Source organism: Lycium barbarum, chromosome 4 (assembly GCF_019175385.1).
Source record: "Lycium barbarum isolate Lr01 chromosome 4, ASM1917538v2, whole genome shotgun sequence".
NCBI classification, from domain to species: Eukaryota; Viridiplantae; Streptophyta; class Magnoliopsida; order Solanales; family Solanaceae; genus Lycium; species Lycium barbarum.
The window spans coordinates 992,905-1,020,227 of NC_083340.1; the positions used below are offsets into that span (position 1 = coordinate 992,905).

The following is a 27,323-nucleotide window of genomic DNA, read 5'->3' on the forward strand; positions in this document are numbered from 1 at the left end:
ATATGGTTGTTGACATTTGGAGCCGAGTTAAATCTCGGGGATGCCTTATGTATAGGGGAGATGCTGCCCAAATTTTTGTAGACAAGTATTGGTTAAAATTGGACTCTTAAGCCTTATGATTAATATTTGGTAAATGTGACCAAATGTAGATTTTGGACGAAACGGGGTTTGAATTTGGAGAGGCGTAAGGAGCGAATAAGGTATGTAAAGCTACCCCTATTATTCTTTTGGCATGTCCTAGGTGTACTAGGATCGGATTTGAATCTCGGGAAGCGTTCTATTCATCGGAATCCGCGTTCAAAAATGCCCCTTTATCATTCAATGGAATTGAATCCTTTAAGGATATTTTGGTTGAAAGAATTATGTAAACTTTTACAAATTGTCTAGAAAGTTATGGAATGTCCCTAGGACCTCTATAGGTGATTCCATAGGCATAATATACGTAATTCGAGCCCTTCGCTTCGGTTGTCCCGAGGTGGACCACTATTTCCGATTTTACCCTTTTGTATCTATGATTTGTCTTCGAGCGGTTCTAAAGGAAATATTTTAACTTCTCTTCTAACCACTAAATAAAAAAAAATTGTTTTAAATGCTCCCTTAAGTCTTATAAACTATTTTGGAGTATGGAAACGATCGTAGAAAGGTTATTTCTCTGTAATTCATTATGACATCCGAAATACACTCACTATGATTCTGTCCGATTTCATTATTTCGATTTGTCATCCGATAGGTCTTATTGAGTCTCTGGAAATATATGACATTCGTTTGAATTATTTTGATAAGCCCCATAATGTATTTTGAAACATGAAAATGATTACAAAAAGCTTATTTTGACATATGCTATTGGGATATCCGAAATGCATACACTATGATTACTGCTCCGCTTCTGTCATATGGTTTGTCATCTGAATTATGCTACTGGGTCTCCGTAAATGTGCTATATTTTATTTTGCATTAGTTTCTCACTACTCCATTCGTGGATGCCTCAATGTTTCCTTCACTGAGCCCGGGCCAGGATATGTTATCAAGCGTATTCCACTGCATTGTTCGCCGTGCCTCGATGTGAGGGGGCAGGTTTACTTGTACATGGGTTGTGGAGTATGCTGTGCCATGTACACACATTCTGATATGACATGATATGATTTGATATGGCCATCTGATATGATATGTTATGATACGGAGTTATTCCCTATTCTGGAGCATGATGTGTTGTGGCGCCAGTGTCGGGGTGGCGACCACGTTCTGTTCACCGTGTCTCTTGACGGGGGCCGGATATGATATGGCATATGTTTCTGCATACGTTCTTTATGTTTTGGAAATATGCATTTGATAATCTGGATATTACACTCATTTTCTGCAAGTTCTGTTTCGACTATGATTTTGTTTCTGTACTTCAGGCTTTACATATTTCGTACTGACCCCCTTTCTTCGGGGGTTGCGTTTTCATGCCGCGCAGGTACCGACGACAGGTTTGTTGATCCGTCCGTCTAGGATATCTTTTCTGCCATTTGGAGCGCTCTTTTATTCAGAGCCCATCTTTTGGTACAGTCTGTCACTACTGTATTTATATATTCTCGTTCATGGGTACGGCGGGGCCCTGTCCCGTCATATGATTATGTCGGTCTGTTTAGAGGTCTGTAGACATGTTTATGGGTTGGGGTCTTTCTGTACGGATGTGTGTATATGTTGTGTTTGGGCGATCCCATTCGCCGCGGCGGCCGGTCCGCATATGTGTAAATGTTGCTTTGTTGGCCCTGGGCGGTCATTGTTGGTATTATCTGTGCGCAGGGTTAATTTGGATAGTCTGTAAAACAAAGGAAACTCTGCCGAAATTTTCTGGAAATTATCTAAATTTGAAATATAGCCTTGCCGGCTTCTGCTATATACTTGAATGCGTTTGATAAAAATTTGAGATAGCATTTGATAGATGTGTTTGGGTGCCCAGATCGGGCACTAGTCACGGCCTACGGGGTTGGGTCGTGACAGAAGTGGTATCAGAGCGGTTCGTCCTCGGAGTGTCTACAGACCGTGTCTAGTAGAGTCTTGTTTATCGGTGTGTTGTGCACCACATCTATAAACAGGAGGCTACAGGACATTTAGGGTGTTACTTTTCTTTGAATCTTAGATCGTGCGATAGAGCCAGCTGTAGGAAATGAATTCCTTTTTTTTACTAACCCTTGATTGCAGCTGGAGAACGGTATCGACGTAAGACAACGACTGATGATATTGGAAGCTACACAGTACACAGGTAAGTAATGGTATGAAAGATGTATGCTGGGTAAGGTGTTTGAAATACGATTGAAACATAAAGTTGAAGATTGAAAAGAAAAATAAACAGGAAAGTGTAGCAGGTGCAGTTTGAGTTGGGCATGTGAGGTAAGCCTCGGCATCTTTATACTTTTATTTGAAATTGTTAGCCCCGTGTGGCTATGAGGCGATATGATATGATATGTATATACGTATATGTGTTGGCCCTGTGAGGCATGGTTGGTATTTCCTGTGTACAGGTTTTGGGATAGTAAGAAATACAGAGGAACCTCTGCCCAAATTTTTTTCTAGGAATATAAAGAGGAAAATGAGATATAAATTCTTAACATGTCTTGAGGGTCGATACCGATAGGGCAAACCCATTATGTTGGATTAAAGTTTAAGAGATACCCTCCATGGCATTCGTAAGAAGCATTATCCTTGTTTGGAAAATTTTATCTCAAGAAAGCATATACGAGTAGCAAGTTCGCAATTTATTTAAATGGACCAGAAATATGTTCCAACCCCATTTTGCTTTAGCACAACCCATGTGAAGGGCAAAAATATGTGGAAGGGCAAAAATGTCCAACGATTAAGTTTCCTCTAATTGGAAGGATATAAAGTGTATGACAAGCAGTTGGGAATTGTTTTGTAAGCAAAATGGTAGTAAATGTGTATGTGTGCATATGACACCCCATTCATGATTGTACCGACCGACAGGTGGACATCAGCAGTCAGTGTCACGAGGTATGAAAGATATTAACTGAACAGAATTTGAGAGACAAAGCGAAAGACATGGTACAGATATTACAAGTAAACTGACACTAGTTCTGTCGCCAGCTAAGGCCGGGACGTTCTAGCACAACGATGTTTGGAAATAGAAAGAAAACGAGTACGCAAAAGGAGGATAGTAATAGTAACGTTTGGGAAATTTTGAAGGAAAGAAAGAGACCTCTCCGACGTATTATAATACCCCATAAAGCTAGTTGAACATTCGAGGACGAATGTTCTAAAGGGGGGGAGGATGTTACATCCAGTATTTTTGAACGTCGGATTAATTGTAAGTTGAGGTGGGGCCCACACGTCAAGATTTTTTTGGGACATGTGACAAATTATATGAATGACATATGTGAAGTTAAACACAACTCAAGAAGGGCCCTTGGGCCAAATCAAAGTGGAAGTCCTCCAAACGAATATTTTTAAGAAAACGTTTTCGGGTGACCTGACTTTGGGGGGAAAACAACTGTATTATAAGTTTGGAATTTGGAAACATACCAAGAAATAGAAGTTGTAGATAATTGAATTAGCTTTCCAACCATAGGTCGTGGGTTCCCAAGTGATGTCGGTACAAGGAGATATGGACGTTTTAAGGTCGCAAGGTCAGTGGGTTAGGCCCAACTCGGGCCCAACCGGGTTAGGCCCATTACCCACACCCTTTTAAATGAAATTTCAGGTCTTTCTCCTCATTATTCATACAAAGAAGACCAGAAAGTTCTAGAGAGAGAGAGAAAAGAGTATTGGAAAGAAGAAAAATCAATTTTGATCAAAATCCGAGCCCCGAATCCCGAAGCCCATGAAGACAAAAGTGTTGTATGTCGCGTTGTCTTCAATTTGAGGTAAAAATCAACCAAGGAGGAGGGTGATAACGTGGTGGCTGAATTCTTAAGGTATGTATAAGGCTCCTTTTCATTGCTAACAAGTTTATTTAAAGTTTTAACGGATTAGAACGGGAAAAATAGCGATATAAATTCGTCCGTTGGTATTGTGAATTATGGAATGAGATTTGAAGAGAATTTTGGATGAAAATAAATGTAGTTAACTTGTTAATGAAATTGGAGGATGAAAATGTGTTATGGATATTTATGTCGAAAATTAGAGGTTTCGGATGAATTATGATTTTGGTGGAATTTTTGTATATTTTGTGCATATTTTGTAGAATGATATGAAATGCTTCCTAATTGTGTTGGAATGATCTTGATTAGCAAATGAATATGAAAACATTGATATTGGTTTGGAAGTGCGAAGTTAGATTGGAAGTTGTCGCACTATGTAGAAAAGAATACTATTCATGCTAGAATGCGTTTTAATTCGATTGTTGATGTTGTTGGTATTGTTGTTGATATGGTTGTTGACATTTGGAGCCGAGTTAAATCTCGGGGATGCCTTATGTATAGGGGAGATGCTGCCCAAATTTTTGTAGACAAGTATTGGTTAAAATTGGACTCTTAAGCCTTATGATTAATATTTGGTAAATGTGACCAAATGTAGATTTTGGACGAAACGGGGTTTGAATTTGGAGAGGCGTAAGGAGCGAATAAGGTATGTAAAGCTACCCCTATTATTCTTTTGGCATGTCCTAGGTGTACTAGGATCGGATTTGAATCTCGGGAAGCGTTCTATTCATCGGAATCCGCGTTCAAAAATGCCCCTTTATCATTCAATGGAATTGAATCCTTTAAGGATATTTTGGTTGAAAGAATTATGTAAACTTTTACAAATTGTCTAGAAAGTTATGGAATGTCCCTAGGACCTCTATAGGTGATTCCATAGGCATAATATACGTAATTCGAGCCCTTCGCTTCGGTTGTCCCGAGGTGGACCACTATTTCCGATTTTACCCTTTTGTATCTATGATTTGTCTTCGAGCGGTTCTAAAGGAAATATTTTAACTTCTCTTCTAACCACTAAATAAAAAAAAATTGTTTTAAATGCTCCCTTAAGTCTTATAAACTATTTTGGAGTATGGAAACGATCATAGAAAGGTTATTTCTCTGTAATTCATTATGACATCCGAAATACACTCACTATGATTCTGTCCGATTTCATTATTTCGATTTGTCATCCGATAGGTCTTATTGAGTCTCTGGAAATATATGACATTCGTTTGAATTATTTTGATAAGCCCCATAATGTATTTTGAAACATGAAAATGATTACAAAAAGCTTATTTTGACATATGCTATTGGGATATCCGAAATGCATACACTATGATTACTGCTCCGCTTCTGTCATATGGTTTGTCATCTGAATTATGCTACTGGGTCTCCGTAAATGTGCTATATTTTATTTTGCATTAGTTTCTCACTACTCCATTCGTGGATGCCTCAATGTTTCCTTCACTGAGCCCGGGCCAGGATATGTTATCAAGCGTATTCCACTGCATTGTTCGCCGTGCCTCGATGTGAGGGGGCAGGTTTACTTGTACATGGGTTGTGGAGTATGCTGTGCCATGTACACACATTCTGATATGACATGATATGATTTGATATGGCCATCTGATATGATATGTTATGATACGGAGTTATTCCCTATTCTGGAGCATGATGTGTTGTGGCGCCAGTGTCGGGGTGGCGACCACGTTCTGTTCACCGTGTCTCTTGACGGGGGCCGGATATGATATGGCATATGTTTCTGCATACGTTCTTTATGTTTTGGAAATATGCATTTGATAATCTGGATATTACACTCATTTTCTGCAAGTTCTGTTTCGACTATGATTTTGTTTCTGTACTTCAGGCTTTACATATTTCGTACTGACCCCCTTTCTTCGGGGGTTGCGTTTTCATGCCGCGCAGGTACCGACGACAGGTTTGTTGATCCGTCCGTCTAGGATATCTTTTCTGCCATTTGGAGCGCTCTTTTATTCAGAGCCCATCTTTTGGTACAGTCTGTCACTACTGTATTTATATATTCTCGTTCATGGGTACGGCGGGGCCCTGTCCCGTCATATGATTATGTCGGTCTGTTTAGAGGTCTGTAGACATGTTTATGGGTTGGGGTCTTTCTGTACGGATGTGTGTATATGTTGTGTTTGGGCGATCCCATTCGCCGCGGCGGCTGGTCCGCATATGTGTAAATGTTGCTTTGTTGGCCCTGGGCGGTCATTGTTGGTATTATCTGTGCGCAGGGTTAATTTGGATAGTCTGTAAAACAAAGGAAACTCTGCCGAAATTTTCTGGAAATTATCTAAATTTGAAATATAGCCTTGCCGGCTTCTGCTATATACTTGAATGCGTTTGATAAAAATTTGAGATAGCATTTGATAGATGTGTTTGGGTGCCCAGATCGGGCACTAGTCACGGCCTACGGGGTTGGGTCGTGACAACCCACCCCTCCACCACCCCTACCCACTACCCCTTACCACTACCCCTACCCACTACCCCTTACCACCACCCAACCCCACCCCCACAACCACTCACCCCCGCCTTAATACCCACTAACCCCACTCTCATCTCACAATCACCCACCTCACACCGCCCACCCCTCCACCACCCCTACCCACTACCCCTCACCACCACCCAACCCCACCCCCACAACCACTCACCCCCCCCCCCCCCCCTACTACCCACTACCTCCACTCTCATCTCACAATCACCCACCTCACACCACCCACCCCTCCCCCACCCATTACCTACTTATTTTTTAAAGTTCCTATTTTATTCTTTACCTAAGTTTTATTAATATATATAAATTATTTCTAATTAAGAGTTAAGGATATTTTAGTAAACTTACAAGTTATTATACAGTACCATACAGTCAAACCAAACAATACAAATGTTATTAAACCACAACAAACAATACAGTCTATCCAAACATTGTATTCATTAATACAGTACAATACAATACAACACCATACTGTACATTAATAAACCACGGGAAACAACCATCCAAACAGAGGGTAAGTAAGCAATCTTAAAATTGACATTGCTAATTTTTACCATAAGATTGATTGTATCAATTATAGCCAAATAATATTTACCATATTAGCATAACTCCTATTAAAAGACCTAAAAAAAGATCCTGCACAATATTAGCATAACCCCTATTAAATGAGAAAAAAAGATATCTATCATGAATGTATCCCCCTTTTTCTCAACTAATTCCTCAAAAACTGCTAATAACGGTTGACTAAAATAAAGATTCTTTTTTTCTTCCTAATCTCTTCCGTTCTTATTTTCTTTTTATACCATCAATTGTTTTTACCCTTCCTTTTTTAGCGTCTTTATTTCTTTTTTTAAAACTAAAATTTTTCTTAAAATTCGAATTTGGATATTATATATATTATTTTAACATATCACAAATTTGATTAGTAGTTTGTATTTTCTGTTCCAAAGATATATACTATAAATCATATATTAACAGTATATATCTAATATATTGTATATATTTAAATAGTATGTATAATAGATTTGTTTAGTTACATGAATTATATTGAATAAATGCTATCCATATATTTGATATAATATAGTATAAACAGTATATGATATATTAGTGGAATATTTACATTATATAAACACAATCGTTATCTAATATAGCTGACATATAAAAAAATACATTGATGGAAATTGACCCCATGATAAATGTGAATCCCTAATTATGTGGGACCCTATTAATATTTTATTTGATTAATAAACTTACAGAGTTTTATGTATATGTTAGAAATGATATAAAATTTGCTATTTATGTTAAGATGCAAAAGTTATGTTATTTGCTTAGCAACTTTTAATTATTGCTCTTAAACGTTATTTTCTCTAATTAAAAAGCTAAATAGAACATTTACAAAAAAGGGGGGCCAATAGGATACTTTTGAGAAATTAATCATGGATCATCATAACCTTCACAGATCACATTCAAATAAAAGTCCAACGCATGACAGAGATTGCTCTCTTCTTACGGAAAGTTATCCTTTTTCTTCTTCTAATCATATAAGATATCATGAAGATTCCGTGTTATGTAACTTAAATAATTATTTCTCATATTCAACATGTATTTTTATAGGATTTGTCTAATAACCTACTTAGCAAAAACACTTATCAAGTTTATCAAATTGTGTGGGTTTGTTCAAACTAAATAGCTTTGATTTGAATTTTATAAATGAGATAAAAAATTATAAAACAAGTACAAATAAAAGATTTCAAACGGGCTGTCGTATAATTTCGAACTCAAACCCATAAAGTTCAAATTCTGAATTCGCCTCTAGCACTCCGCAATTTTCATTTCTTTTTTGGGCAACCAATGGCCGACATGTGATATGAGCTCATTTTTCATCTTGACTAGCATTACTTCACATGCTTCTATTTATGTCCCGGAGTTTATTCAAAGATATAGTTTAAGAAAGAAAGATCAATTTTTTAAAATTTATAATATTAAACGTGGCACAATATTTCTATGGGGATATAAACGCATGCCATTAAGAAGAAAATGAAAATCTTAATATATTATTTTTAAATAGAGAAAAATGTCAATATTATTTAGAACGAACTAATAATGAAATAGTGTCACGTCGAATGAAATAGATGGAGTAATTTCCAAGCACTACTAATTTCTTTTATTAACCTCTTATTGTGGAGAGGCAAAATAGGATCTTGTGATAAATTTCACTAATATTCTCATATCAGAAAACAAAAAAAAATATTATGCATTTTTAAAAATTAAAGAAACAGCTCATAATAGAGAAAATACTCAAAATACCCCTCAACGTTTGATCAAAATTCCAACTACACACTTAACCTTTGCGGTGGTCCTATTACCCCCTGGACAATTTTTTTCAGTATTAAAATATTCATTTTTGCTGATGTGACAGTTCAATATGACAACTCCCAATTATTAACATGCGCTTGTCCACACGCGCCTGACCCACGTGCCACATCTTTAATTTCCCCCCATTTTTTATTAATTTCCCCCTTTCCTCCATCCATCTACTCTTCTTCAAAAAAAAAAAAAAAAAACTCTCAATTTTCCATACTCCATTTTCAGTATGAGGATCCGAAAACCCATACCCAATTCTCCTTCATCTTCATCAACATCATCATCATCTTCATTAGGAGTTGAAAAAAAAAATCACACCAACTTCCTCAAATCTGATCCAAACAAACCCAAATGTGAAAGGAAGCTTCCTAACACCAAGTAGAACAAAGTTCATCCATTAATTTGATCAAACAATCAAGAATTTAAAGAAACCCACTTGGCGTTCTTCATAGTTTTCTCCAAATTCCTAGCAGTGGAGTTTAATTTTTTTCCCCAAATCAACTCAAAGAATTAGTGCTTAAACAACTCCAACCAAGCAACAGGTAGCAACTTCCAATCAGATTTTCTTTAACAAGATTAGATTTTTCAATCTTGTTTTTTTTTCCAGATTTTTCGTTTTTTTTTCTTCAGATTTTTTTTTATTTGATTTGGAAAAACAGTGATTATAAGAATAATCACTATCCTAGCTCTAAATTTATCTATGTGAAGACAAAGCCTAAAAGCAAGAGACTTCAAAGATCTGCTAAGATTTGTGAGGAATTTGGGTCTTGAAATTGATTTTTTGTTTATTTTATGAGATCTTAGATGATCTTTTCTTTTAGTGGTATTAATTTGCTATATAGTACTTTTTAGTGGGGGGTATTATTTTTTATGTTTTATGAATTTATAATGGGTATTATTTTGACAAAAAAAATGGAGATGGGTATTAAATAAGGTGAAGAACAAGATGAAGTAGCCTAAAAATGGAGGGAGTTCAAAATTAATCTATGTGGCAGCTTAGTTGGCGCTCCAAAACACGTCAGATGCTGTTTTTAAAGGCTATAACGCTCCACTGAGCGGTACATTCACGCTCTTGTCCACATCAGCAAAAAAGGGGCATTTTGATAATGAAAAAATTTGTCCATGGGGGGTAATAGGATCAACGCAAAAATTAGGTGTGTAGTTGGGATTTTGGTCAAACGTTGAGGGTATTTTGAGTATTTACTCGCTCATAATACTTGTCATGAAATAATTGGTTTGATATTTCATGTAAAGTCCACATCATTGTACATGGCCCACGTTTATCTGCAGTCCAGAATATTACCTTCATTGAGGACCTTCTTCTTCAACTCTTTTCAACTGTTTCTCAATTAACACTTGAAAAGTACGTTGGCAAGTATTAATCACTTAATTAATCACATCTTAGCTCATTAATTCTCAATTAATTTCCTTTTCTATAACTCCCAAAATCACCATATATAAAATTGAATTGTACCTGAAATCCTTTAGATTAATTGGCAAGAAGAATTCACCGTCTTATCTTTATGCACGTTTTTTTCATCATGTATTATTGTTCTTCTACTTGCCTACTCGTAAATTTGATTGTTTATATTTTGACTTCAGTAGTAAAAAACAGTACTTTCTCTTTTCCATTTTCCCTCGTTGCGGATTGTTTGCGTATTTTCTTTTCTTTGGATTGCTTTTTTCTAGTCAAGTTAGAAATGCCTACCATTTGCAAATTTTTACACTGGTCAGTATAATTTTACATGTTGTAGCAGATAAATTAACAATCCAACTTTTCATACAAATTTATTGGATTGATATGAAACCTTTCAATTCTCATTAATTCTTGGAACAACTTAAAGATATTTGTTATTTATGGAGATAAATTATCACTTTATTTCATGCCCTTAAATTTCCGGTAACTTTTCATCTACAAATATTATTTATGTACATTTAGCCCTTTGCTTCAATTCTTGGTATTATATAGACCTTTGTATTATCAGTATGCATTATACTGATAATACAAATATCTATATAATTATTTGTCATGTCAGTACTTTTCATCATATGTATTATCAGTATGCATTTGCCATGTACTAACATTCACTTCAATAATGCCTCTCACAATTTTCTTATCATTCTGATCAATTTATTGTCTCTCACCATATTCTTTATATCCATTTTGATTTCCTTCTGTATCCTTCCTCAATATTTATGTGCATATACATATATAAGTAGATCTAGTTTTTATTCTACCAAACATATTCGTGATGAATTCATCGTTATCTTCTTATATGCACGTTTTATTCATTTTGTATTATTGTTGTTCTACTCACCTACTCGGTAAATTTGATTTTTTTGTATTTGACTTCAGTAGTAAGAAACAGTACTTTAACCAAAAAAAGAAAAGAAAAAAAGAAAAAGAAACAGTACTATTCTTTTTTCCATTTTCCCTCATTGTCGATTGTTTGCGCATTTCCCTTTCTTTGGGTTGCTTATTTCTAGTCAAGTTTATAAATACCTACCATTTGCTCTGTGACATTAATTATATCTGATATAAATTATTGACCATTTTGTCGTTGTCACGGATAGGTTTGTGTATACGGTAAAAACCGGATACGAGGCAAATCGGTGGAACGGGGAACCGGCGAAAGGAATGAGAATGTGTCGGATACTATTCGCTCTTGACCGAAGTAACGCTTGGGCCGGAGCTAAGCGAGGGCACCGACTGATCTGCCTTCTGCGTCATTGAAACGGCCAAGCCCGATGACCGGAGCATTCGTGGCCGTTGGTCCGTATAGCTATTGGTCCGAGTAGCCGTTGGTCCGTGTGGCTGTTACACGCGAGTCACGCGCCAGTAGCGTCCTGTCATGGTCAACTACCCACCATGCGTGTGTCAGACGACGCCGTCAGTCTAAACCCACCAAATCCGTGCAGAGCTGTCCTTATTACTATTATTTTATTAGTTCATATTGTATGAAACCCATGGAGGTCACACTATAAATAGGGCACATCCCCCTCCTTTGTAAGGGTTGACTCCTTTACTTTCGAAGAACATTTATAATAGAAGAGCTCATATATACAATCTCCCTATCAATATCTGATTCGGCCAAGGCCATTTGTTTCCATTTATATTGTGTTTCTTCCATCAAGTATTTCACATTGTTTATACGTTTATATTCATAGCAAATTGTCATCATTAGCCGTTTTGTTAAAGAACTCTCATATACATATTTTCTCTACCTAACACTCATCAAGACCCAAGCACATATCCTATACCTACTTACAAATTTGATTGATTATCCGAATTCGGGGTAAACAGTTTGCTACTAAGCTGCTTATCCAAATATTTAATGGAAGTTTTGTATCAAGTCAACCACAAGTAAATTTTTATTTTATTTCTAAAATGTTATACCTCATATTATTTTAGAAAAATACGCTTCTTAATATCTTCGATGTGATGATAGTTAGATAGATCAATGAGATGAGTCTTGATTTTCTAGTTGGACGACAATTTAATAGATTACTTTTATATACGTCCAAAAGATATAACTATACATATGTAACATCGGAAACAGAAATATTTTACAGAAGCCCTGAAAATATAAAATACTTTTTACGCAACATAAAAGATTTATGTCCAATGCACTTAGATTTAACAAGAACATGATTGAATCACCAAAATGTAATAGACGTGATAGTGAAGTAGAGGGTTGTTCACATATTATCAGGGTATGTCCATAATCTAGACAAATATGGCTAAAGGTCTTTTAACAAAATTAGCTTGATATTATGACTGCTAAGCCCAACGCTTAAATGGATTGACGATATTGTCGATTATAGCTAGCAATCATCGCAGCAAGTAACACTTAATATTTTCAATTATATGTGGCATATATGGAAAGAGTGCAATAGAAATCTGATTGGAAGTTAATGTCTATCCACTGAACTTATATACAATCATATTACCATTTGTGCTCGAGAACTTATCGACGCATTTCCTAGTCCAATTTTTAAAATAAGTAAGTAAGAATTGGGGTGGGTTTAGAGCGGCTTGGGTGGGTATTTTACTAAATATATTTTCTACCCACTAACCGAACACGAGAAAATAAGTGAGAAATTACTTATTTTTCACTATCCAACCGAACATAAGAAAATAAAAAAAAATTACTTATTTTCCAAGAACACATTTTTCAGGAAAACATTTTCGTTTTTACTGAACACACACTCTATCTTTCCTTCTTTCCACTTCCGGCTTCTCTCTGGTAAGTACTTTCTTTTTCTTCTCACTTCTTTTCAATCTATGGGTTTCTACTGCTTATTTTTTTTCTTTTCTTTTTAAATTTGACTATTTATTTACTTGTCATGTCCTTTTCGTTTTCACATTTTTCCTCTTTTGGGTTGTTTAAACAGGTATTCATTTTTTATTTTGGATATTAAGTTACTGACATAGTAATAGTGTAAAGAATTTTTACAATATCACAATTTAATCTGTGATGGCATGTTAATTATCATTTTAACTAGATAATTATTAATATTGATTGCAGAGATTTACCTATAATTATACTATAATGATTTGATTGTGTTTTAATATTGTTTTCTTTCGGGGGGGGGTTAGAAATGCCAGATGTGGCACAAATTGCAGAGAACAGATTATGAACTCATTAATAAACCAAAGGAAGATCAAGTAAGAAATGGGACAAATTGTACAGATAAGGCCTCAATGTTGTGGATACCACAGCTCCCAAATATGTTAGCTTCAGCTGAAATGCAGCAAACTATTTCTTTCACCTTACACAAAGAGATTTCAACTATGAAGACTTAATTAAGTGGGGATAATTATTGACGTTTTCCACCAAATCTAAAATGTAAATTCAATATGCTCTTTCTCTTTACTGTATTTTACTTCTTCAAATTTAATCGTGACAAACATACAAAACTGTCCTCAATAAGACTTTGAGGTGAGAATCTTTTCTTCGATCTCCCTTTTTTTCTACTTTTTGAGAAGTTTTGTCAAATCTGCAATTCTTAACTAATGTATTGTCTCAACTGCTTAGGTGAAAGATGTCTTCTCGTTACATTATTTTAATGTTTTTATATGTTTATTTCGTCAAATAATACTTCATGCTGTCTAATAAGCTGTCAAAGAGAACATAATATCTCAACTATCTTTATTTTTACTACGGAAGAGGGCCAAAATTAACCTCGAACTATTCGAAATAGAGCACATATACCTTCTGTTAGATTTTGGTACCAAATGAGCTGTTGCCGTCTAACAACGGGACCACAAATGCCCTCGCTTTTAATGGATTGCCACAAAAGCTGACTAGGCAGTCCTACTGGATAAAAAAAATGACATGGCAGTCCACCTAGGCAGTCCATGTGGGTAAAACCCCCGCCCCTTTAAATCAAACGGCTTCTTCTCTAGAGTACAACCCAAATTTCAGAAAAACGTTTTCTTCCCCACTGAATTTTCAAGTAGGTGTAATAATGTGACTAAAACTTGAAAATGAGGACATTTATAAGATTCACATGAACGATCTTACAATGCTGAACACTTCATTTAATACATCATCAGTATATCGTCTTTCTTCACTTAAAAAAGAAAAGAAATATTTTTGTTAAAATAAAGATGAAATGAATTAAATAAAGAAACTAAAAAAATGAATTCAACATTTTGAATAAATTTGAAAAAGTTAGAAAAAAAGATGAAAAATACCGGTGTACTACACGTGATATGTTGATGATATAAGCACCATCTTCTTCCCCAAAATTTTCATCCACTCCTTCTTAAACCCAGATTCATAGAAACTATGAAAAAATCTTACATCACAACTTTAAAAATTGCAGATTGAAAACTCACTTATAATAATATTGTTTGGTGTTGCTTCTTATTATTTTGAGAAGTATTATTACAGAAATTTTCAATCCATTGCCTTGTTGTTGTTCGAGATAAAACTTGTAAAAATTTCTACAACACTGTTCAAGATTTCCAACTGAATTCAATGAGGAAGAAAAAGGTTTTTCTTGAAATTAGGGTTCAAATTTGGAGAAGAAAGCCTCAATTTAAAAAGGGAGGCGGTCTTAGCCACGTGGACTGCCATGTCAGTATTTTTTAACCAGTCGGATCGCCTAGTCAACTTTCTTGACATTTGGGGTCCCTTGTTTTCTAACGAGGGCTTGTTTTCGAATAGTTCGAGGGTAATTTTGACCTTTTTTCATTTTTACTAAATTGTCCTCGGACTAAACCTAAGTAGATAAATACTAAAAATCGAGCTACTTTGCCACATGCATTTTGCCCAACTTCAGTTAGTTTGATTTTAATCTCTTAGGTTCACATATAACCAAGTTAAAGCATCCATAATTCAACCCCTTATATGAAATTTATTACCAAAATAGTATGGAAAAAGTTGTTTTTTGCGGTTGAATTCGTACGTCCGACTTGGTCCAAAATTCCAATTTCCCCCCCGCGGGGTATTATCACCAAATAAGTAGCAAATATAAATAAAGAGAGTAAGTTATCAATCAATCGATCAAGGACTACTAATGAATAACTATCAATTTCTAACTATGAATTACCTACAACTAGTAACAAACACATGCAAACACAGTCTTGCCTTGTTTGTAGTCTATGGATCAATTATCATAGAAGGCATAAACAGATAATGCACGAATATTTATTATGCTTTCAATAGTATCTTCATATCGTTTACGGCCCGCCAAAAGTAATCTTGAGGATTTTCACAAATCATATATAAACGATGAATTTATATAACCGATTCCAATTTATTTGAAGTTGCTGGTATAGTTCTTGTTGTATATGCAAAACGACAAGATTTCGTATCACATAATCTATCATATATATTGCAAAATTATCGGCCTAACACATATCAATAGAGTAATTTGAAATTGTCAGAATCATGTAAATACTCCATTCGACTAAAAAAGAATAGCAAAAATATTATGGTTAACAGTCTAGTGCTTACTAAGAATTTGGAAAAGATTATCTTGAATTATTTAGCTAAAACTTACATGATTAAAAACTACTAAATAAAAAGAAGGGCCAAAAGGGCACTTTTGAGAAATTAATCATGGGTCATCATAACCTTCACAGATCACATTCAAATAAAAATCCAACGCATGACAGATATTGCTCTCTTCTTACGGAAAGTTATCCTTTTTCTTCTTCTAATCATAACATATCATATTGGAGATTCCTAGTTATTTAGCTTAAATAATAATTAGTTTATGTCATATTCAAAATCATAAAATTTAAATTTTGAATTTACTTCTCATTTTCCACGATTTTCGTTTCTTTTGGGATGACTAATGCCCAATCTGTGATTTTACCTCATTTTATCCTCGACTAGCACTCAAACCGATGAATAACAAATACTCCATTTGTTTCAATTTATGTGGCTGAGTTTAATTCAATATATAGTTTAATAAAGAAAGTTTGAATTTGAAATTTGTGACGTTAAATGTGACACGATATTTATGTGACTATAAAGACATGGCAATAAAGGTAAAACAAAAAGAAAAATTAAAGTTATATTATTTTAAAATAGAAATTAATAAGAAAATGGTGTCACATAAAATAAAATATATAGAGTAATTTCTGAGCACTTTATAATTTTTTTGTTAACCTCTTATTGTGGAGAGGTAAAATAGGATCTTGTAATACGTTTCTCTAATAATAATATATCAGATCAGAAAAAAATAATTACGCATTAAGAAAAATAAAGAAAGAAAGAAAGAAACAGCTCATAATACTTGTCATGAAATAATTGGTTTGGTATTTCATATAAAGTCAACATCATTCTATAGGGCCCACTGTTATCTGCAGCCCAGAATTATAGCTGGCCCATTTAGTAGATGTTTAGTCCAGTCTTACCTTCCTTCACTGAGGACCTCCTTCTTCAACTCTTTCAACTATTTCTCAACTAACAGTTGAAAATACGTTGGCAATCTCTTAATTAATCACGTCTTAGCTCTTAATTCTTAATTAATTTCCTTCTCTATCACCATATATAAACTTAAATGATAGCTTAAAATCCTTTAGATTAGTCAATCCTTTAGGACATTTTTTATCTATTTTTTGTGTTTAGTGTGGCTTTTATGTTGCGGTGTTTTCACGAAAATTATTAGAGTGACTGGTTAAAGAAATATATTCCACAATTCCGGTTAAATTAACAATATAAATATTTAGAGCGTGTTTGGTATGGATACCAATTTTCCCATGTTTGGTGGTTGAAATATTTTGGAAAATAAGTTTCGTAAAAATGAGGAAAAGAACTTCACTAATGAAAGCAAGAAAAACAAGTTCCATAAGTGACATTTTAAGTCATTGTCTCCTCTCCATCCACCAAACGCCTCCAACTTCCACCCCTTGACCATCCCATCCCCCGCCACCCTTGAATCCCCACTCTCGTTTTCCATTCCACCTCATAGTATCTCGATAAATTACATATAAATACTTTTGAGATAATATTTTTTTCCTTACTTACCAAGCACTAAAAAACAAGTAAAACACCCGCTTATTTTCCAAGAATCATTTTCCATGAAAAAACATTTCCTTCATACCAAACACATCCTTATTGGAGTCCAAAAAGGCTCAAATTTGATAAATTTAAAGGATCAAAATTGCTCAATTAATACTTAAGAGACTATTTTGAACCTACCACCAAAGATAAGAGATCATTTTGTCATTTTCTCAGCCCACAATATAGCTGGCCCATTCACTGTGAACCTTCTTCTTCAACTCTTTTCAACCGTTTCTCAACTAACAGTTCAACAAATACGTTGCCAAGTTTTAATCTCGTTAATTAATCACATCTTAGCTCATTAATTCTTATTTAATTCCTTCTTTATAACTCCCCATAATCCGCCATATATAAAATCATACCTCAAAATCCTTCAGATTAATCAAATTTTCTAAAAACAATGCCGGGTATAGTTTCAGTCAAAACTCCACCATTAAGAATCTCAGTTCCCGATGAGACAAATGATCGGGTCGGGTCAACTTCGGACAGGTCCGAACCCGTTAACCCGAAATCCAACTCGCCTGCACCACGTAGACCACCTTCACCGTCACCATCAACTTCACGCGCTAAGCCATCACCAGATCGGAGCTCAGGTAAGAAGAAATCTCCACCACAGTTAGCGCGTGAGGCGCGTGTGATCGACGAATCATCACTAGACAATCCCGATCTAGGTCCGTTCTTACTAAAACTCGCGCGTGACACAATCGCTTCCGGTGAAGGACCGAATAAAGCACTAGACTACGCTCTACGCGCTGCGAAATCATTCGAAAAATGCGCGAGTGCGGATCACGCGCCGAGTTTAGATCTAGCTATGAGTTTGCATGTTGTTGCAGCTATTTATTGCAGTTTAGCGAGATTTGAAGAAGCGATTCCGGTTTTGGAAAGAGCGATTAAAGTACCGGATGTTACGAAAGGTGCAGATCACGCGCTTGCGGCGTTTTCAGGTTATATGCAACTTGGTGATACACATTCTATGCTTGGACAATTGGATCGATCAATTGAATGTTATAAAGATGGTTTGAAAATACAGATTGAAGCTTTAGGTGATACAGATCCGAGAGTTGCTGAGACTTGCAGGTAGTTATTTGTTATTACTATAATAATAATAATATAATGTTTGCTTATTCGATTTTATATGAAATTGAATAGCTGAATGTATATAAAGGATTGTTATAGCTGGCCTTTAAATGAATTTAGATTGGAGCATAGTTGGTTGATAATGTTATACTGTATCAATTAATATGTATGCATTCAATTTAGCTAATTACACTTCTTTAGTTTTAAGATGTGTTTATATTAGTTAAAGGATTCTTATAGCGTTGGGAGATACAGATCCTAATGCCTCTTTGTTCTTTTCTAGGAGTATATGAAATGGTAGAGCGGAATGTAGATAAAGTATTCTTATAGCTGGCCTTAAATGCTTTGAGATTGAGGCATAGTTGATTGATAATGATTTACTGTATCAATTCATATGTAGTGCAAGCTAATTACCCTTTTTTTTTAGTTTTAAGCTATGTTTATATTGTGAAAGCTATATTATTATTTGAAGCATTATTATGATTCAGATGAAATTTTATCAGCAGAAGGCACGGATAAATGTAATGAGATTCATACTTGTGTGATTCAGATACTTTTAATTATCGGAGTCAAATTTGATAGAGATGCATTCTTCCGGGAAGGGAATGGGTTCTTTAGGAGATCTATCTGTTTGAGGTTAATAATTCATTTAACTTGTCCAATGCTAGTATAATGCTCTTTCTCTAAGAAAATCTCTCTAAGAAAATCTTTTTACTGTATTTATAAAGGACAGTCATGTGAGTGTCTATCAAATCTCTGTCTTTATGAAATAAAGCTTCTTGCTTTTGCTATTCGTTTTTGCTTAGCTGTGGCTATTGGCCTTTATTTTTGGTGTGTCATATACTGTTCTCTTCACATGTTATCTGTTGGTTGGCTTTAAACATGTTCTATTTCCTTATAAATGTTCTCTTCACATGTCACTGGTTATGTTGTTGTTGTTGTTGTAATATAGACTTCATTTACGGACTTAGAAGATATACAGATAGTGGTATATGTTGGCAAAGGCAGTGGTCGTTGGTGGCTTGTTGTTATGATGGTAGTGGGGTGTTAGGAACCCAGAAAACTCTCCAAATGTTAAGCTGTAAATTTCCCAACACAACATAAAAATAATAACACACTTCACTATTATTTATTTCCAGCAACAAATAGAACAAGTTTACAAGTAGACAAGCAACATCTGAGAATGATAATTCACCCAACAACCAAGGTATTTCGAGGAACCTTGCCGCCTCCAGATTAACCACAGAGAAAACCTAATCTACAGAATAAACTGCCTATCTTCCCTTAATAACCATCCTAACTTCTAAGTAACTGCTATAAATACATACACATAGTAATAATTAAATAGAACAGTAATATTTAGGCCTTATTTTCACCCTTCTTCCTGCAATTATAGGCTTTAGTAACAGCAGGTCTAACATGGGGATTAACTGTTGGAAGTAATGGATACTCATTGGTTCTAGGTATTTTGGAGCAGATTCTGGGAAATCGTGGGGGTCTGTTCTTTAGGGTTTTTCTTAAACAAAAATAACTCATTTAGTTGTCTCTGGCAATTACGTGTAGATAGGTGCTTAGAAGTAAACCATGAAACTATATTAGGCCATTCTATGTTCACGATTGCTGTTTATCATTAATATAATTATTTCACTGGGATGGCATTGATCTGCTCAAATATGGCTGCTTTAAGTTCACGGGCCTAAATAACCGTCCTTATTACATTAGCTAGGTTGTGTAACACTCTTCTTTTGCAGCTTTTAATTGGAATGTCTCAGCTAACTGTCTATATGATTCTTAGGCTCTAACTGAGGCAACTGAATTGGAAATTATGCAGATACTTGGCCGAAGCCCATGTTCAGGCAATGCAATTTGATGAAGCGGAGAATTTGTGCAAGAAGACACTGGAAATCCATCGTGTCCACAGTCCACCAGCTTCTCTTGAAGAGGCAGCTGATCGTCGTTTAATGGCTCTCATATGCGAGGCTAAAGGTGATTATGAGGCAGCCCTGGAACACCTTGTACTTGCAAGCATGGCTATGATCGCTAATACACAGGAAAACGAGGTTGCAGCTATTGATGTTAGTATTGGGAACATTTACTTGTCTCTGTCCCGTTTTGATGAGGCTGTCTTCTCCTATCAAAAGGCACTTACAGTTTTCAAATCATCTAAGGGTGACAACCATCCTTCAGTTGCATCTGTCTTTGTAAGGCTGGCTGACCTATACTATAAGACAGGAAAACTGAGGGAATCCAGATCCTATTGTGAAAATGCCCTGAGAATATATGCAAAACCTGTGCCTGGAACGACTGCAGAAGAGATTGCTTGTGGATTGACAGAAATTTCATCTATTTATGAGTTATTTAATGAACCTGAGGAGGCACTGAAACTCCTACTCAAGGCAATGAAACTTTTGGACGATAAACCAGGTCAGCAAAGTACAATTGCTGGCATTGAAGCACGGATGGGTGTTATGTTTTATATGGTCGGAAGATATGAAGAGGCACACAGCTCCTTTGAAAATGCTGTAGCAAAACTTAGGGCTGGCGGTGAGAGGAAGTCAGCCTTCTTTGGGGTTGTTTTGAATCAGATGGGATTGTCTTCTGTTCAGTTGTTCAAAATAGATGAGGCTGCTGAATTATTTGAAGAAGCAAGACAAATTCTGGAACAGGAGTGCGGTCCTTGTCACCAAGATACCCTTGGTGTCTATAGCAATCTTGCAGCAACTTATGATGCATTGGGAAGGTAATCTCACATTTGAAAGTTATTGTCTTAAGTACTTGGATGAACCTTTCTGATTAATCCACTCATTTATAGAATCTGCATTGCATACAACCATACATACTACTTTTAATTATCCCCTAACTGAATAGCTTTCATTTTGAGAAGCATTATTATAATAATGTTACCTTCTCAAAAAAAAAAAAAAAAGAAGCATTATTATAATAGCTCTGGTAATGCTTATGGCATCGTGTTTCTTCTGCTGGGATTTGGACTAGAAAATTGAGGCATATCACAACTTCTGTATTTTCAGTTTCTTTCCCTCTTACTTCAAAGATTGGACGTTATTCTTTGAGGTGTCAGCTTTTCATCAGTCAATAGTTTCATGAATGAAGTTTACACCAGACATCTTTTCTGGACGTTCTGTAACTTTTAAAGGTTCATCTGCCTTGCTCTCTTACTGGTCTTCTAAGAAAAATGTTGCCTTTTGACCATTTAAAAAAAATGGAAAATGTTGCCTTCCCAATCGGCGGCCGATATTTAAAATTTAAATCGAATGAACATATCTACTATACATACCTTGCTATGACTTGCAGTTATTTGAAGTAGCATTACCATTACAAGCATCTTCATTTATATATAACTATTTTGATTGTTATAATTAAAATATTGTGTTAATTATGCATTTGGGATGTTCATTCCACATGGATCACATGTGTATGTGGTGAACTGGTTGGAGGTTATATCCATTGTTGTGGAGAATTAATATTCCTGTGATCTATTGAACTTGTCTAAAAGGGAAAAATAGAATAAAGAAAGGGGGAGGCCTCATTTTTGAGAGGGTAAGTTGTATTGCTAAGTTGTGTGATCTCAACTAAATATCCATTCACAACTAAATATCCATTCAGTTTGTATTTTGAGAGGGGTCAATAAACCTTTACCTTAAAAAGATATGCACAGAGAGTTGCTTCAGTGGCATCTACCTTTTTCAACTGCTTTGTGATGTTCAGTTTATTTTTGTCTTATGTAATGCAGAGTTGAAGATGCCATTGAGATACTGGAGTATGTTCTTAAATTGCGAGAAGAGAAACTTGGAACCGCAAATTCTGATTTCGATGATGAGAAGAAAAGGCTGGCCGAACTGTTGAAAGAAGCAGGCAAATCTCGCAACAAAAAGGCAAAGTCACTGGAGAACCTTATTGATCCCAATGCTAAAACGACAAAGAAGGAAACCTCGAGGAAGTGGTCTGCCTTTGGGTTTAGAAGTTGATTGTAAATTTGGGATGCATTTTATGTAACATAGGAAATCATGTATAGAGCTAATCTAAAATTTGTGTGGCATTTTGTTTGTTGTCCATTGAATTGCCATTGTTGTTCATTTACGTTATTGTTCTATTGGTTATTGGTTTGTGATTTTAAAGATGTTTCGTCCAAGAATGCGGTTGTTGTTGTTCTTCTTCTTCTTCTTCTCTCTCTCTCTCTCTCTCTCTCTCTCTTCCTCTCCCTCCCTCCTACATTCCATGAAAGTCGAATTTATATATCGTCCTAATCTGTATGTTTTTATATGGCAACAGTCCTTTTTTTCTGGGATATAACTTCTACTCCTATGGTTTTGAATTTTTACGATGGCAAATTTTAGCACGTTTTGCTTTAGGCAAATTTGAGAATTTGATGATTGTCGTGGGGATTTGTATTGTATTGATGTTTTGATTTTCATTGTTTGTGTCAGTGGGCATGTTGTTGTTTCTAGTTTGAAAATAGGATCTCTTGTCCTCTTACAATTTGAATAGAAGTGGTTTTTTCAAATCTCAATGTGTTTTTTTCAGATCTCTTATGTGTAAAAAATAAAGATCTCTTGTAAAAAGATTATAAAACTAAATAAAGTTTGTAAAGGATCAAAAAATCAAATCCTCCTTACAACATTGCAAGGATTTATAGTAATAATAAATGACTCGCAACTCAAATAAATTCTGTTCCGAAGTTTCTGCAGTTCTATGACACCAGCAGAAACACCAGAACAAGTTAGTATTTTCAGAAGAATAGCAAGTTTGGTTCCTAAAGATCCATTAAAGTTACTCTTCAGTCCTCACGATGAGATGGATTTGTTGACACTTGCTGGCTGTATTCATTTTTTTGTGAGGATTGTCCCTCAAAAGCACTGGTCTTTAATATTTGGCCCTCAAATTGGTGGACTTTAATTTTTGTCCTTCGCCTAATACCCCAAGATTCTAGATTCAAACTCCAGTTTAGTAAAAAAAAAAAAGCAGAGGTTTGAATTCTCAAGGCAACAAAACTCTGCCTCAAGCAGAATTTTGAATGCAAAACTCTGCCTGCATGTAGAGTTTTGCATTCAGGCATAAGGCCTTAAAGTAGATTTTTGGCATGCTTGACCTCAAAACTCTGCCTGATCAGGTAGAGTTTGACTGCAAACTCTTCCTTTAGGTAGAGTTTCAAACTCTGCCTGAAGGTAGCAAAATTCTGCTTGAGGCAGCGTTTTGCAAGCAAATTTCTGCTTGAGGCAGCGTTTTGCAAGCAAATTTCTGCCTTGCGAATCCAAACTCTAGATTGCGATTTTTTTTTTTTAATTTTTGATTGAGCAGGAGTTCGAATTCGAAACCAAGAGATTCTAACGAAGAGAAAAAATTAAGGGCATTTTACATAAATGGAAAACATTTAGGGTTTAATCAAGCTGCATAGCTAATGTTTCAACATTTACGTTCTGTAGTAAATCAGTCCAGCTCCCACATGTGTATTCAATTTTTTTTTTAGCTGTATTCATGAATACAACAATTTTTTTCCAACTGTATTTATAAAATAATTATCTGTATTCATAAATTGGCTTGTTGTATTCATGAATACAACTATTAAAAAACTGAATACATATACACCAATAATATAAAATACACCAAAAAATTAACAAATATGCCATATTTTTCTGTATGTATACAACAAATACAAGCGAAAAAACTGTATACAACATAGATACACCAAAAAATTAACAAGTACGCCATATTTTCCGGTATGTATACAACAAATACAAGCGAAAAATATTATATACACGGTAAATATACAACAAAAACAGTGAAAATCTAGATTTTTTCTAGATCTGACCGGAAAAAATTCCGGTGATCGGAAAAAATTCCGACTAATACAACAACAACATTTTTTTCGTTTTTGCTTCTTCGTTTTTGCTTCTAACAATGCTTAGATCCGTTATAGATCCGAGTTTTTTTTCATTTTTTCTTCCAACAATGCTTAGATCCGTCACTATTTGGTGCTTTTCCGGCGTAGATCTAAGTTTTTTTTCCCTTGTTGGCGCCGGAGAAGAAAGGAAAAAAGGGTATGGCCAGATAAGAACGAGAAAAGGGGAAGGGGCTGGCAGTGACGGTGGTGAAAGGTCACGGTATTTCGTCGGAGCTCCGGTGGCGGTGGTGGCCGGCGGCGGGGTAGTGGGGAGAAGAGGGGGGGGGGGGGGGGGAAAGAGATAGGAGAGATGGGTTGGAAGTGAATAGTGGGATGAGTATTCTATTTTTTGTGCGTATATATATATATAGTTACTAAATGGTATTAACACACAAATATTTGCTATGAGAAGTAATTAAATTAAACTATAGCTACTAAATGTCAATACCCACTATTGTTTGTTATATCATGTAGTTATTCCAAAAATTAAAGACTACCAAAACAAGGGCATTCCTGCGAATTGCCCGGTTGTATTTGAGCTTGTTAATGAGTCTGGCCCAACAGCCCAGGACATAGTACAATAAAGCCCATCAACATTTAATTTAGCCCTAACTTTTTTATGAACGAAATGCCATTTGCAAGCTGCGACAGGAAGAAATGGACGAATAATCACTTTTGAACCGCTAATCAAACTTTAATCATTTCTTTTGCGCGGATTGTACCTCTTTTGGGGTGGTAAAATTTTTGACCCTCAAATTGGTGATCTTTAATATTTGTCCTTCATTTAACAGCTAGAAGTCCTAAGTTCAAACCCAGCTAAGTTGAGGTCCTACTTATGCCTTGAGGCAAACATTAATCCAAAATTAGGCCTTAAGGCAAAGCTTAACTTTTGTCCAAAGTTAGGCCTTAGGGCAGAGGTTTGCAAAATTTCAGCAATTTTTTTATTTTTTTTTTGTGTGCGCCATAAAGGAGAGTTTGAAACCCAACTTATGCCTTGCGATTTTATTTTTTAATTTTTGACTGAGCGGGGTGTTCGAACCTGGAACCCAGGAGCTTTTAGCGGAGGGAAAAGAATTAAAGACCATTGATTTAAGGGGCAAAAATTAATGACCACCCCAGCGAAGGACAATCCTGCAAATTGCCCAACTTTAATCAGGGGTTTGAAACAAATTAAACTTTAGTCACTTTTTAATTCGTAAATTAGACAATCATATACCTTGCGCACCTTGAAACATCGACTCGAGAAAATGTTTCTGGAGTTGCACTGACACAGTTCGAATTCCAAAAGAAATTCCTAGAGCTTCAATTTTTATCAATTTAAACTCCAGAAAATTTTCATGGAGTTTGAGTAAACTTTTACTAGTTCGAACTTTAGTGTTTTTATTAAACTTTCAACTGTAGATGTTTCAAGTATATAAGTGTTGGGTTAAGGGAGCATTTTAATATTAATATTTATTAAAGTGCATCGTATAGGCACTGCTGCCTCTTCCCGTTTCGTTAATGGCATTTTAAGCCTATTTACTCATTTGAGTTAGTGGATGAATGTGGTCTTAATTCCTTGTAACTCTTCTCCACAATATAACAGTAACTTAACTCATGCAACCTCTAAATTACAATTCTCCATATTCATATCACTTTAATACCTCACTAATTCATTCTTTCATCCAATTCAATTCACAAGGATGAATTCTTCAATTATAAATAGTTTGTCATCCTTATCTTATGTGTGTATGTGTAAGAAAAATATTGGAGAGTTCTTGAAAAAGTGAGAATAAAAGAGAGTAATTTTATGTTGAAGGAAGGTGTTCTTATGATGGGGCTTTGGACTCTTCAACTAGTCCGGAGTTATTTGAGTCACACGACATTGACAGACTGTTGTATCCTGGAGGGGACAAGTCAGAGATATACTGCTGGACCGGTGAAGATTATGCCGCAGTGGGCTTGAATCTCCTTAAAGAGAGCGAGAGATCCGCACCTCAGCCTGGAAAATATTTATTTACTTTGTTCTTCATTTTATTTTCAACTGTAATTTATTGTAATTTATCGGTATATTCACCAACAATAAGTCTCTCATTTTAGAATTGGGAAAATAACATTGTATGATAATATGAAAAAAATACTTATCTGGATTAGCCCATGTTTATTTATTTACCCGAACTAGCTAACATTTAGAGCATTGTTGTTGCTCTGCGGCTTTGTTTATTGTTGCTGGTGTTTGCCCTTACTTTCTTCCCAAGCCAGCTGTACTGCCAATCTAGCGTGTTTTCACTCTCATTGCATTTCCTCTCGTTGGGGTATTATAATCTTTTCTCTTTCGCTATTCAATGATTTTTTGCATTGTGGCAGCGTTATTCTTTGTAGCTTTCTTTAATCACCTTTTTTTAAACTCACAATTGGTTTCAGTTATAGGGTATAGTTGACTTGTAAAACTTATAGCTTTCTTTAATCACCTCTTATACACTATTATACACTTTTATACGGTGTAGAAGTGTGTATAAACACCTAGTATACATTATGTATAAACCCTTTTATATATAAATATCTCTTGTATAAGTTTGTATAATATTCTATACTAGTGTAAAAGTGTGTATAAAGTATAAACACCTCTTATACATTATAATACAACTTGTATACAAAGGTTGATACATTATTTATACTAAGTGTATAAAGCTGTATATTGTTGTATACCGTGAAAAAGTGACTATGCGGGTGTAATTTAAAATATGACTACACATATATAATTTTGTATGCTGAATTATACATTATTGAAATTTCCCCGGATTCCATACTGTCCGTCACTTCAATAACTCATTCACAATAAAACTATAGTAGCTTAATTTAGTCATTCCGTTAAACTTGAAACTTGTCTTTCAGCCTATGTCTAGTCACATGGTGCACTGCATCAGTACTATGTGAAAAACAGACATCTCAATGTGTAGCACCAATTCAATCGTCTCTTTCTATTTACCCCTTTAAGAAAGAAAAACTAGACAAAATTAACCAAATTTACCATATTCTAACTTTGATTTGACATATGTATGACAATT

The 27,323-nt window shown here is 35.2% G+C and overlaps 1 protein-coding gene across 1 annotated transcript; it reads left to right on the top strand.

Moving 5' to 3' along the window:
* The first annotated feature begins 17,474 nt into the window (after positions 1 to 17,474).
* On the top strand, positions 17,475 to 22,530 carry LOC132634744 (protein KINESIN LIGHT CHAIN-RELATED 1). Its single transcript, XM_060350784.1, has 3 exons — positions 17,475 to 18,377; positions 20,209 to 21,117; positions 22,129 to 22,530. Exons 1-3 carry the CDS (start codon positions 17,701 to 17,703, stop codon positions 22,361 to 22,363), a joined length of 1,821 nt encoding a protein of 606 aa, XP_060206767.1. The 5' UTR covers positions 17,475 to 17,700; the 3' UTR covers positions 22,364 to 22,530.
* Positions 22,531 to 27,323: the final 4,793 nt, after the last annotated feature.